This window comes from Triticum urartu, chromosome 5A (genome assembly GCF_056163025.1).
Source record: "Triticum urartu cultivar PI428250 chromosome 5A, HENAU_Tu73, whole genome shotgun sequence".
In the NCBI taxonomy this organism is placed as follows: Eukaryota; Viridiplantae; Streptophyta; class Magnoliopsida; order Poales; family Poaceae; genus Triticum; species Triticum urartu.
The window spans coordinates 651531596-651543691 of NC_141877.1; the positions used below are offsets into that span (position 1 = coordinate 651531596).

Consider the following 12096-nt stretch of genomic DNA (forward strand, 5'->3'; position numbering starts at 1 on the left):
TAGCAGCGGTTTTCTTCAAAACATGCTACTGCTAAGTATCACCACAACTAATTAAGTTTAGTCCCATACTGCTAAGCGAACAAGGTGTTTACCACCTTAAATATGCTACTTCTCAACCTATCTCGAGCACTTGGTCTTCATTGAACTATATGTGTATGATTTGTGATTGCAATATGAATCCTCACCTGTACCTATACAGGTACAGTGAGGATTCATGTTGACTATTTAGATTATACACAAAAAGATCAATGATGACCAATGTATATTTTTGATATAACTGCTTCCATTATGAGCACTACTGCTAGTTCGAGTTAACCACCCCCCGGCTCAAAATTTCGCTAAGTCCTCCTCCCCCCCCCGGCCTGTTCCCCTACTCCTGTCGCCACCGCCTGAGCCCGAGCGCTCCTGCCCTCACCGCCGCCGCCCGAGCCCGCCCTCAACCTCACCGCCGCCGCCCGCCGCCGCTCTCGACCACACTCTCTCCGCCCTCGACCTCACCGCCGCCGCTCTCGACCGAGCCCGCCGCCCAGGACCGCCGCCTCCCGATCCCGAGCCCGCCCTCGCCGCCCCTCCGTCGCCGAGCACCTCCCCGCCACCGTCTCTCCCTCTGTAAGCCCCCCACCCCATCTCTCTTTGCTTAGTTAGTAGATGATTTTAGTAGTAGTAGATGTTAATTTAGGGTTCATAGATAATGATTTTTAGAAGTAGCGGATATTAATTACTAGTAGTGATGGTAAACTAGTTGTCTAATTAGCCGTAGTAGATGTTAATTAGTAGTAGATGTAATAGTTAGATGTTAATTAGTAGTAGTAGATGTACTAGTTTCTTTCTATTTATAGTAAGTTTATATTTAGTAAGAACGAGTTGAATTAATAGAACTAGTTAAGTTTTAGTTGAACTAGTATAGTAAGTAAATTAATAACTAGTTGAACTACTTTATTTTTAGAAAGAACTAGTTTTTTCTTTTTATACTAAGTTTATATTTAGTAAGAACTAGTTGAATTAATAGAACTAGTTGAACATGTCATATTTGTTGTTATTTTTTAGTTTAAGCAATTATTTCATGTTTTGGTTACACCTCCGAGTGGCCTATGTTTTGCCGGAGTGTTGATTAATTTCCGTTCCGGCAAATTTCAGGCGCTCGATATGTCCTTTTTTTAGCAAAGGTCATGCCGGATTTTTCCGTGAATTCTGGCATGACTTGTGCTAGAATATGTACAAGTTTAATCTTTGAATTATGAACGTAAGAAATGTCGTACTCGGACGATGACAGTCTCCCGGGGGAGTGCAGCTGGTGTCACGATGATCGAGGTATGTGCGACAGGTTCGTTGAGCTGGATGAAGATCGGCGCTTCAGCATTAAGCTCGAGGAGACCTTCGATGTTGAAACGGTACGCAACAATGACAAGTGTTTTTTTCGTAATTAAGCATGACTTCAACTATTTCAACGTCTAATTTTCATCTTTTACAATTCAACTAGCTTATCCCATGCCATGCAAGACGCTATGTCATGGAGAGGATGGGTTTTGAAGACCATGAAAATTATGAAACAAAGAAAATACACCTAAGGACCCATCATGATATCGATTTTGAAGTAAATCTGTACAATTCTCAGAGCGTAACCCATTTTGGTTGCCAAAATTTGGAAGTAGTTTGCAAAATGTATGGTTTTTATGAGGGTATGATTATCACCATGGATCTTGGTAATCCTGACATCGAGCAAGACAATATGGACATTTGGGTCCTTGTTGACACGCTTCCGATTCTACCGCAATGTGAGTTTCTCAAACATAGTTATTAACTAATTTATATTGTTTATTTCAAAATAGTTGACAACTTATTTCCATTGACAGCTTATTTTGAATCTTCAAAGAATGTGCAGAAGATGGTAGACAAAACCCACTACACTGATGGCTCCGAATTAACTTATAAGGAGAAAAGTCATCTGATTGCTTATTGTACTTTTCTTGAGAATTACAATACCTATTATCGAACTCCTCCAAATTATGGTGAATACGTGCCACTAGTGCACATGTTGAACCACGTTAACTTCTATGGAGATACCCTGGTAAGATTTTTTACTATTACGACATCCGTGCATCTTTTGCATACTTCTAAAACTAGTACATCATTGCTAACTACGAAGTTATTACTATGTTTTTCAACAAGAAATCCCGATGGATTGTGTGCCTCATCTGATGTATCAGAATGGTCGCCTTGCAGTTATGAACATACAGCCAGGTGAATCTAAGGAGCTCACCTGTGCATATCGGATTTCTAAAAGCGGTGAACACATGCTAATCAAAGAATGGGAAAAATGTTTGAACATTCGCAAGGAGGTTCTTGGAAGTAACATTAAGCGAAAGGCAAGAATTGGAGACAGGATAATCTCCATTCTCCATAATGGAGAGTTAGGGGCTATCTTGTTTTTTGCTATTTTACCTTAGAGAATATAGTAGGTCCTAAGAGAATGTAGTAGGTCCTATGAGGTACAATATGTTTTTATGTGATACAATGTGTTAGAGTTGATGATGTGAGGAGTACTTGTGATTACGACTAGTGACCAATGATATGATGATGATGATGATGATGATAAGTTGTTAATGATATGATGATGATGATATTTAATATATCATTGGGTGAAAGAACCGCGGATTAGTTTCAAGTGGATGTCCATCCACTTGAAACTAGTCCACATGGTTCTTTCACCCCGTGATGTAATAACTCATTATGATATAAAAACAATTTCTAAATTCCTGTTGTATGAAAACTTGTGTAAAGGTGTACGAATACAACATGAAATTAAAAAGAAATAAAATACGAGATAATAGTAGCGGCGCGGGCAGGGAGAAGCGCTACTACTAATTACCAGTAGCGCTCCTCCGGGAACTCGCTACTACTAAGTCGATTTAGCAGTAGCGTGGGAGGAGGCATGCTACTGCTACACGTTAGCTGTAGCGCCTTATCAGTAGCGCATAACCCCGCGCTACTGCTAGGCTTATCCCTAGTGGTGGTAGAATACTTATGCTCTCGAGAGAAGCCAATAGTGAAACCTATGGCCCCCGGGTCTATCTTTATCATATCAATCTCCTACTACTTAGTTATTTACTTTGCTATTTACTTTGCCTTGACTTTACTTTGCATCTTTATCATAAATACCAAAAATATTATCATATCATATCTATCAGATCTCACTCTCGTAAGTGGCCCTATAGGGATTGACAACCCCTATTTGTGTTGGTTGCAAGGATTTATTTGTTTTGTGCAGGTGCGAGGGACTTGCGCGTAGCCTCCTACTGGATTGATACCTTGGTTCTCAAAAACTAAGGGAAATACTTACGCTACTTTGCTGCATCATCCCTTCCTCTTCGGGGAAAACCAACGCAGTGCTAAAATAGGTAGCAGTAATCCACGTGCACCTTTGAGCACCCTATTGAAGCATTCAGCCATATTGCTTGTCATTTGACCGTATCTTCGGCCATCTTCATCAAAAGCACATGCCCACTTGTTCTGGTATTGAATGTGCCTATTGAGAAAGTCTTAACCACCGGGATCAAGTTTTTTGTGTGCGAGTAATTTGTTGTACAAAGTGGCGAACCACTTTTCGGAGAAAGCGAGACAACAATCTTGAAGATCATCGGCCAACTCCTTAAGGCCACATGCCCTATAGAAGTTGGAACAAAAGTGCCTCATGCACCATCGATGGTGCAATGGAGCATGCCCGGGAATGTCAATCTCCACCGTGTTAAGAATTCCTTGATGCTGGTCTGATATGACACAAATTTCCCTCTGAACGGGTAACACCTTCGTCCTCAAAAGACGCAAAAATCACTCCCAGTTGTCATTGTTCCCCACCTCAACCAAAGCAAATGTCAATGGCAACACCCGGTTATTGGCATCACTTGCTATCGCAACCAACAAGGTTCCCTTGTATTGTCCAGTCAAGAACGTGCCATCAATGGCGATGACCGGCCTACAGTGTTTGAAAGCCCTCACGCATTGCTCGAACGCCCAAAAAGCACGGCCAAATACTCGGACTTCCCTTCCTTCATGAACCGCTGTTTTTCCCCATGAGGCTCGACCACATGAACTATGCCCGGGTTTGTAGTGGCCATGGCTAACAACAACCTAGGGATTTGGTTGTATGCTTCCTCCCAAGTACCATACACCATCTTAAATGCGGCTTGCTTCGCCTTCCATGCCTTGCCGTACTTCACCTTGTAATGAAAAATGGCTTTCACAAGGTCAATGACATGTTGGACGCTCATTGTTGGAAGTGTGGATATTGAGTTGGAGAGCCTGTAAGCGATGAACTCGGACATGAGTTGTCTGTGGTCTTGGGACACAATCTTGCCATCCACCCTTTTGCCTCGGCACATGTGAGTTGGCACACAACTCACTACGTGCCAAGTGGGACCTCCTTTCCATGGTCTTGCACGCACAATCCACGGACATATTTCATCTTCACATGCACATGCAACCGTGTAGCGCACATTGACGTCCGAGTTCACCACCTTGTGTGGACGATAATGCGTAACCGAGTAGTTGTTGAGCCACATCTTCAATTCCAAGAAGGTATCGAACTTAGACCCTTTAGCAATCCCGTTCTTGTCTTCAACCAAAACACGGTGAGATCTTGGCCTAACCCCAAGAGATATACCTTGGCCACCATCTACCACGCCTTCATCCGCGAGACTAACACCCTTGAACAATGTAGTCCGATGATCACGCCCGAATACCTTCTCAAAAGCTTCGGCCTCCTTCACCGTGAACCCCTCCTCATCAACTTGTTCATCGGGACCTTCGTCATCCGAATCCGATACATAGCCACGGGAATAAGGGATGGAATGGTCCATTGTCTCTTGCAAATGATATTTGTCGAGATCACCCACATTGTTGTCATGGAGATCAACTTCATTGTCATCGTCCGCATACTCATCATTCTCCTCTTGCAAAGCTTCATTTTGGTTGTTTGAAAATGTGCTCAATGTTGGCCTCACTTCTTGGGTCAAAAGAGGTTCAACAATTTCATCTCGCTTCAAGGGTGGGGGGCTACTAGCAACCAAAGGGGAGGGTTCCGGTTCAAGTCCAAATGCAAACTTGAATCAACCTTCTTCGTTGCAAATAACTCAAGAGCCTTGTCTAGTGATTCGGCCACCGTCTCCTTGTATGCAACCCAACGTTGCTCCGAGTTGACACGCATTGTCTTCCAACGGATGTGCATTTCAAAACCAACATTATGCCTTCCCTCCAACTCAACGATATCACTAGGGTCCATCCAATTCAACTCTTTCCTCACTTGTTGCAAGAGCTCCGCATAGTTAGGACTACTATCAAACACCATGTCAAACTCATCCGGGTCCGGTTCAATATTGCCTTTCAAGAAGACGTCTTTGTCCCCATGATGAACAAACACACATGTTCTTCCCATCCCTATAAGCATTCAAACAACACAACGTAATATTGCTTCCATGAGTTATAATCCAAGGATTAACACGGTATACAAACCCTAAAATACATATGAAACAACAACCCTAACCCTAGCACCAACATAAGAACACCCATAAGAATAACCCTAACATACTAACAAGCCTAATCATAGGAAATTGGCAAACAAACATCTCACATCCCCATGCAAATCTCTAGATCCATACAAAACTAGGGTTTCCCCAAACTAGCAACAAATGAGCAATTTGTTAACATTACTTGGATCAAAACAAGGGGATCGGAGAAGATTACCTTGAGGGAGGGTTTGAGTTCGAAATCCACGGACAAAATCTTCAAATTTGCAAGATTTGAGAGAGGTTTTGAGAGGGGGAGAGAGGGGAAGAGGGGGCAAATCTCGGGTCGAATGCTATGGGGGTAGGGATGTGTGGGGTGAGGGGAGGGGGCCAGCCAACTAGTAACAGACAGTGCAGCGCCCGAGCGCTAGGCGCTGCACTGCTGGGTGCGGGCCTAGGGGCTGCCACGGTGGACAGAGATGCAACGCCCCAGAGCTAGGTGCTGCACCGTAGGGTGTGGCGTCTGCGTGTCGGGCGCCATAAAAAAGGTCAGCCGCGTGAAATAGTTTCATGGGCAGTTTATACTGTGATTTGATTTCGTCTCGAGGTTAAAATTGTCAAATTTGCCGTGGAATGGGGATTCAGATTCAGAGCATTATTTATACCCATCAAATCGGATCTCATTCTCAGGTCAGCTCAGTCCATAGCATACTCCTTTTTCCATTAGAGAAGCGCCGCCGTTACCATTCCTAGCTATCATCCGCTCGGTAGCCAATATTTTCTTGTGTTGTGCAGTACGACGAGCGACTACTGTAGCACCTGCCTGAGCTAAATTGAAATACATATACTTCGATTCGATGGGGAAGGATCTGTGGTTCCACGTGCAGGCGGCGGCGGCGGTGCCGGAGCTGTCGCTGGCGTTGGCGCCGGCGGGCAGCAGCCAAGACCGGGAGTGGGACGAAGAACCGGTTCCGATGGCGTGCGTGGACGGCAAGCCGGTGCGGCTGTTCCAGTGCCTCTTCTGCGACAAGACGTTCCTCAAGTCGCAGGCGCTCGGCGGCCACCAGAACGCGCACCGCAAGGGCCGCCTCGACGGCCTCCTCTCCGACCCCTACAGCAACGACAGCCCATTCGGAGGCACCGCCATCGCGGCGGCGTCCACCGGGTCGTCGCGCTATTTTGGCACCTCCATCGTCTCACACGGCGGCGCTGGCGTGGCGGCGGCGCCAACCGTCGATGCCCGCTGGTCAGAGAGGAGGGGGTTGGGCGGCAGGGCTCCGCGGTTCGCGGAGCACGCACTGCCCCTGGACCCGTATGCTGGAGGCGACGGGGTGGTGGGCCGGCCAAGGGCCTCCATCGCAAGCGGCGCCGGCGAGGCGTTGGACCTCGAGCTGCGCCTTTAGCTAGCGTCGCCTCGCTGGCTGCTGTGCTGCCGCTCATATCGCACAGGTAATGCCATCTTGGGACGATACCTCTTTTCCATCGTCCCAGCGTAAGATTGTGCATCTTGGGGGAGCATATGCGCGACAAAGATGGATGAACTGCTAGAAGAATTGCAATTGAAAATATCCGGGATGGGAAGGATACAATCCCAGCCCTTTCTCGATTGCAATATGTACTCCCTCCGTCACCGTCTCATATTATGAGAGACGAAGTAGTACATATTTACTGCCTAGTCGTCATTTTCCTTTATGTGTATTTTGCTTTGACGAACTCTGTTTTTACGGTTTCAGGCGTAAATTGCCCATGCACGCACTGTATTTATATCTTTCTCAGAGTCTCCAAAATATGCATGCACTCTGATATGGATTCATTCATTTGTTAAGTACGTACTCACCTTGCTTAACCGTGCACATGTCGTCATCGATGGAACTTATCGCCACGTTTTTTCTGTCGCGTCACTTCGCGCATACTCTCTGCTGCTTGATTTGGTAATAATAAAGCAGTACGAGTGATACGAGTGATGAGGTTGCCGCAAAGCCAGCCAGCCGATCGTCATCCTTATCCCTTACTCCACCCATGTACTGTATTATGTGATTCGAGGACTGCTACAGTACAATAATATGCGACAAACCAGTGCAAGTGGTGTAGTGGAATGACTCAGATGCCAGGGCCGACGATATAAAGAGTATCTACCTGCAAATCCGGCCCATCAAACACCCGCAGATGTGCGTCTCAAATTAATCATTTTGCATCTATCTCTCTTATATTTCATCCCTTAGATTCATACAAAACATACAAAGGAAATCATATATTCTACATTTACGTACACCTTAACTACTCTTCATCGTCGGAGATGTCAACGACGACGGTGCCGGGCGCCAGCTGGAGGACGGGTAGGAGGGCTCCGGCTCATCCTCCTCCTACTCGACCACATCCATATATGCGAACATCTTCGCCTCCTCTGCGGCCTCTTGCGCCTCCATCTCCCGCCGGCAACGGCATTTTGCCTCTGCAGCCGACTCCGACCAGAGGGAATCGAGGATGGCATGCTGCCCCGCCCGCAGATCTCCGTTGCCAGCGTCCCCCACATATTTCTCCTCTAGCTCATCCACCTCCTCCTTAAAGTCCTCCTCCTCCTCCTCGTCGTTGTCGTCCTCCTCCAACTCCCCTTCCGGACCCACTCCATCTGGAGGTAGCCCCGTGACGATCCGGGCTTCACGCCTAGCCTGGATCTGCTCAAGGAGCTCGAGCCGGCGCTCTGGCGTCAGAAATGGCTCGCTCCTCACCTGATAGCGTGGGGGCATGGCTACTAGCCGGAAGGGTGGAGTGCAAAGTGATGCAGGCGGCGGACAGGAGGAAGAAAATGTGGATGAATGGCAGGGTTTTGGTGCCGCCAGTCGACTTAAATAGCCGGCAATGCACTACACGGCCCGCTGGAGTTGCGCCATGCGGGCCCACCGGTCCGACGGAGGAGACGAGCGTTGGACCGCCGGGTTTGAGGGCGTTTTTGGTTGGGACCCCTTCGTCAGTCCGACGTGACGGCCATGTCCAGGTGCGCCCGGGCGCCCCCATATCCGTCCTATATTTGGGTTGGATATGGGGGGTGCCGGTCAGCCCGGGCGTTTGAGGCCCGTTTGAGGCGTCCGTCTGGATCGAAAAAACATGATCGATCAGTGACCGGGTGACACATCCGGACGTATGAGGCGGGTTTGAGAGGTTCGGCTGTAGATGCTCTAAGAGCCCTCGATGCTCTTCGTGTCTCCCTCGGCTAGGGCTACGACCAACATGCTGCTTGGACAACAATGTAGATTCTCGCGAGGAAACCTGTTGTGCCGTAGCACTATGAGAGGAATGGTATATTTCCTGATTAAAAGGTTTTTTTTAGAAAAGGAGGATGACCCCCGGCCTTTTATCTGGGCGATGCATACGGCCACTTTATTAATTACTCTCACAAGACCTTACAAAGTAATACCATAGTAAGACTAAAGCCGCCGTCTAAACAACAAACTGTCGCTACACCTATCTAGTTGATGAAGGGGCGCAGATAGCCTGGACCTAATACCAAACAGACATCGCGGCCAAACCTAACATCTAAGACCTGAGGATCCATCTAGGACGCCTGTCGGGCATGGGTCTCGCCGGTCCGGCGTGCTCTCAGAGGCCGCCGCCGCCAACTGCCACCGCTTCATCTTCAGAACTGTACTAATGCATCAACCTTGCTCGGTCTAGCTATCATCGACGCCACCACGGCGCCCAACGACACCTCCTCCCTGCGCGTAAATAGCTGTGCACGTCGCGGTCGCCACTGATACACCTCAGCACCATGCTGCCAAGTACCACCAACCGACACAACTTGAAGTCTTTGGAAGATCTGTCATGCGTAGCACCTGCTGACCAGGCATGACAAAGTGTAGCACCTGTCGGTCAGGCATGACTTAACATCTCCACCGAAGCTCCGTGCAAGACGAAGCCGCTCCACCTCCTGCCTCTGACTTCCAGCGCTGCTCCACAAACGATGCTCCCAAGAGAGAAACGACACCGCAGTGCCGCCATCGTCCAATCTGGAACTCCAGATCCTAGGGTTTCCCCCAGAGCAGCACGAGTGGGTCAACAGTAATTACACGACGATGCCTCCATCAAGGTAACGTCCTAGAACGCCGCCATCGCCTGCCAACGGCTCGGTTTTCACTGGCAACCATGTCTCCCCAACTCGCAGACGGGACTAGATGATGGATCTTGAGATCCGATCACCAAGCCTCTGGCCGTCCATCTCTGACGAAGAAGATGACCATCACCATTGGCCAGCGAGACGATGCGAGATGAAGTGGGGAACTGCCAGCGTGCGTCCTGGCCAGCACCATGTCTCATGGCCGAGGGCAACGGCAAGCGCTGCCACGACGAGGACACAGACCAGAGCCCAGATCCGGCCCACCCGCGCGACGCCACGTGGCCACCACCAAGCGCTGTTCAGGGGCAGCCCCGCCGCCGTGAGGGACGCCGCCCCACGGGCAGCAGGCGCCAGCCACCGGCGGAACACCACCGCGTGCCACCGGCCGCCGCGAGATCGCCACCGGCCACCGCGAGATCTGTGCGAGAACAACGAGGACGCCCCGCCGCCACCTTCCCTGGGGACCACGCGGGCTTCGCCGGTGTCCCCTCCGGCGGCGGCGAAGCGGGGGAGGAGCGGGGAGGGGCGGCTGGCGGCGCGGTTAGGGTTTCCCCCGCGCGCCAGAGGCGACGCGCGGGGGACGTGCGCGGGGGTGATCTCCAAGGTTAAGTGAGAGATCCTTTTAGCACTAATGCTTTGCACAATCCTGATTAAAAGTGCATATAAACTTGCGCTGAATCTCGAACGAGGATCTAGGGCAATTTAATGGCAGTGCGAATGGATATAGACGGCCTTGGCATATCATTTGGAATGCTAATGCCTCGAAAAATTAGAGTTTTTTGAGTTGTTCACCACAAAATTTTCTGAGGTGTGTGCTCTATCTGTGGCGTGAAGAGGACGAATGCGTGCCATGCCCTTTGTATCTTGTAAGAAGGCTTGTGCCCTCCATATGTCTATGAGAGATGTTTGGGTTCTCCTTTGGGGAAGAGGTTTTTTAATAATCCACAGCTACTAATTTTGTTGGATTCGTTGGGTAGGGCTTTGCGTGTGCAGGTCACATCGTCTTGGGCGAAGGCGGTGATTTTGGGTGAGAGAAAGGAATCTGTCCTCGAATCCACTTATTTTGTGGATAGCTAAGTTGGGTTGTTATTATGCGAATGTTGTGGCTTTTTAATACTACATTCGTTTTGATGTATAAGTCATTCGTGTAGTTCTAGGTTATCGATTTGAGAAACTAAATATGTGTTATATGTCATGAAAAGTATATCCTTAGATTTTTACACGGATGTAGTTTATAAATATATATTTTTTGTCACATATAATACATATTTACATAGTTAAATTGTTGACCTATAACTACGTGAATGACTTATACACCGGAATAGAGGTAGTAATAAAGGATAGGGGTGTTGGTCGTGATTCGGTCTATCTATCCTTCCAACATGAGCATTGTGACTCGTTGTCCGCCCCCACCTGATCGTATTAAGATGAATGTGGATGCCAATTTTGTGGCGAGCAATGGCTTTGCTAGTGTAGGCGTAGTGGCGAGCAATTCTGTTGGCGAAGTCATGATTTCTGTTGAACTATATTGCTTGATGTTCCAGTGTGGAAGAATGGAGCTTCCTGCGTGTTAGGTTGTATTCTACATCGGTGTCACTCTGTACAAACCTATTGTTCTGGAAACATGTTGCTCTTTTGTGTTCCTTCCTTGCAAATAAAATTCTTGTTAGGTCCCCCCTCGTTGATCTAAACGGAGAAGCGCTGGTAATTATAAAACTATACAAGATTAATCAGCAAGCCAACATGGTGGCGGATGAGATCGTGAAAAATTGTTTTGATAAGTCTGGTGGTGTTCTTGTAAGTAGTGTTCGCCTTGTGTGGTGTAAGTTTTAATAAACGATTGTAAGAATATTATTATCAGTTAATATATGTGGTCGAATGGCCTTCTTGGTTGAAGGATCATTTTCAGCCAACGATGGCCCTGCTGCAGCTGGTATGATATTGAGAAGAGTTGATGGTACAAGGGTGTTTGCAGCATACCGAGTAATCTTCTACTGTAACAACGCCTTGGAGTACCAAAAGGATCTCTCGAGAGTGTACATCACAGTTAGAAGTCATGCTCTTGACTTCCGCATCACATAAGGAAATAGATATAACAAACAAAGATACCAGGGCTAACACGGGATAGATCAACCTTGGGCTCGTTCTCCTCGTATGTAAAGAGGAAAAGGAAGAGATTGCTCGGGGAGACCATGGCCCAGGGAGCTCGTTCAGGTGACGGTAGGACATGCGAACCTGAAAAAGACGATGACAAAAGGCAAGATCGACGAGTGTCGGAGGACGAAGACAGGCTGAAGGAGTTGCTAGTCGTGATTGATGCAGTTGGTGCAAGACAAAACAGAGCGGCCGAGGCAAGGAGCTCCGTCCATGGCGAGCTAAGTTGACAATAACGAGCTCGGCGAGGTGCATCTGGAGGACATATATGTATAATTGTTTCTCAAATGAAGAAGAGGTTTCCTTTTGCTAACCTGCTCATGAGACCAC

General features: G+C 47.9%; 1 protein-coding gene across 1 annotated transcript; it reads left to right on the forward strand.

Annotated features, from left to right (window-relative positions):
* The first annotated feature begins 6175 nt into the window (after positions 1–6175).
* LOC125506388 (uncharacterized) lies at positions 6176–7269 on the forward strand. The gene has a single exon (XM_048671210.2). It carries the CDS (start codon positions 6359–6361, stop codon positions 6902–6904), a length of 546 nt encoding a protein of 181 aa, XP_048527167.1. The 5' UTR covers positions 6176–6358; the 3' UTR covers positions 6905–7269.
* The last annotated feature ends 4827 nt before the right edge of the window (positions 7270–12096 follow it).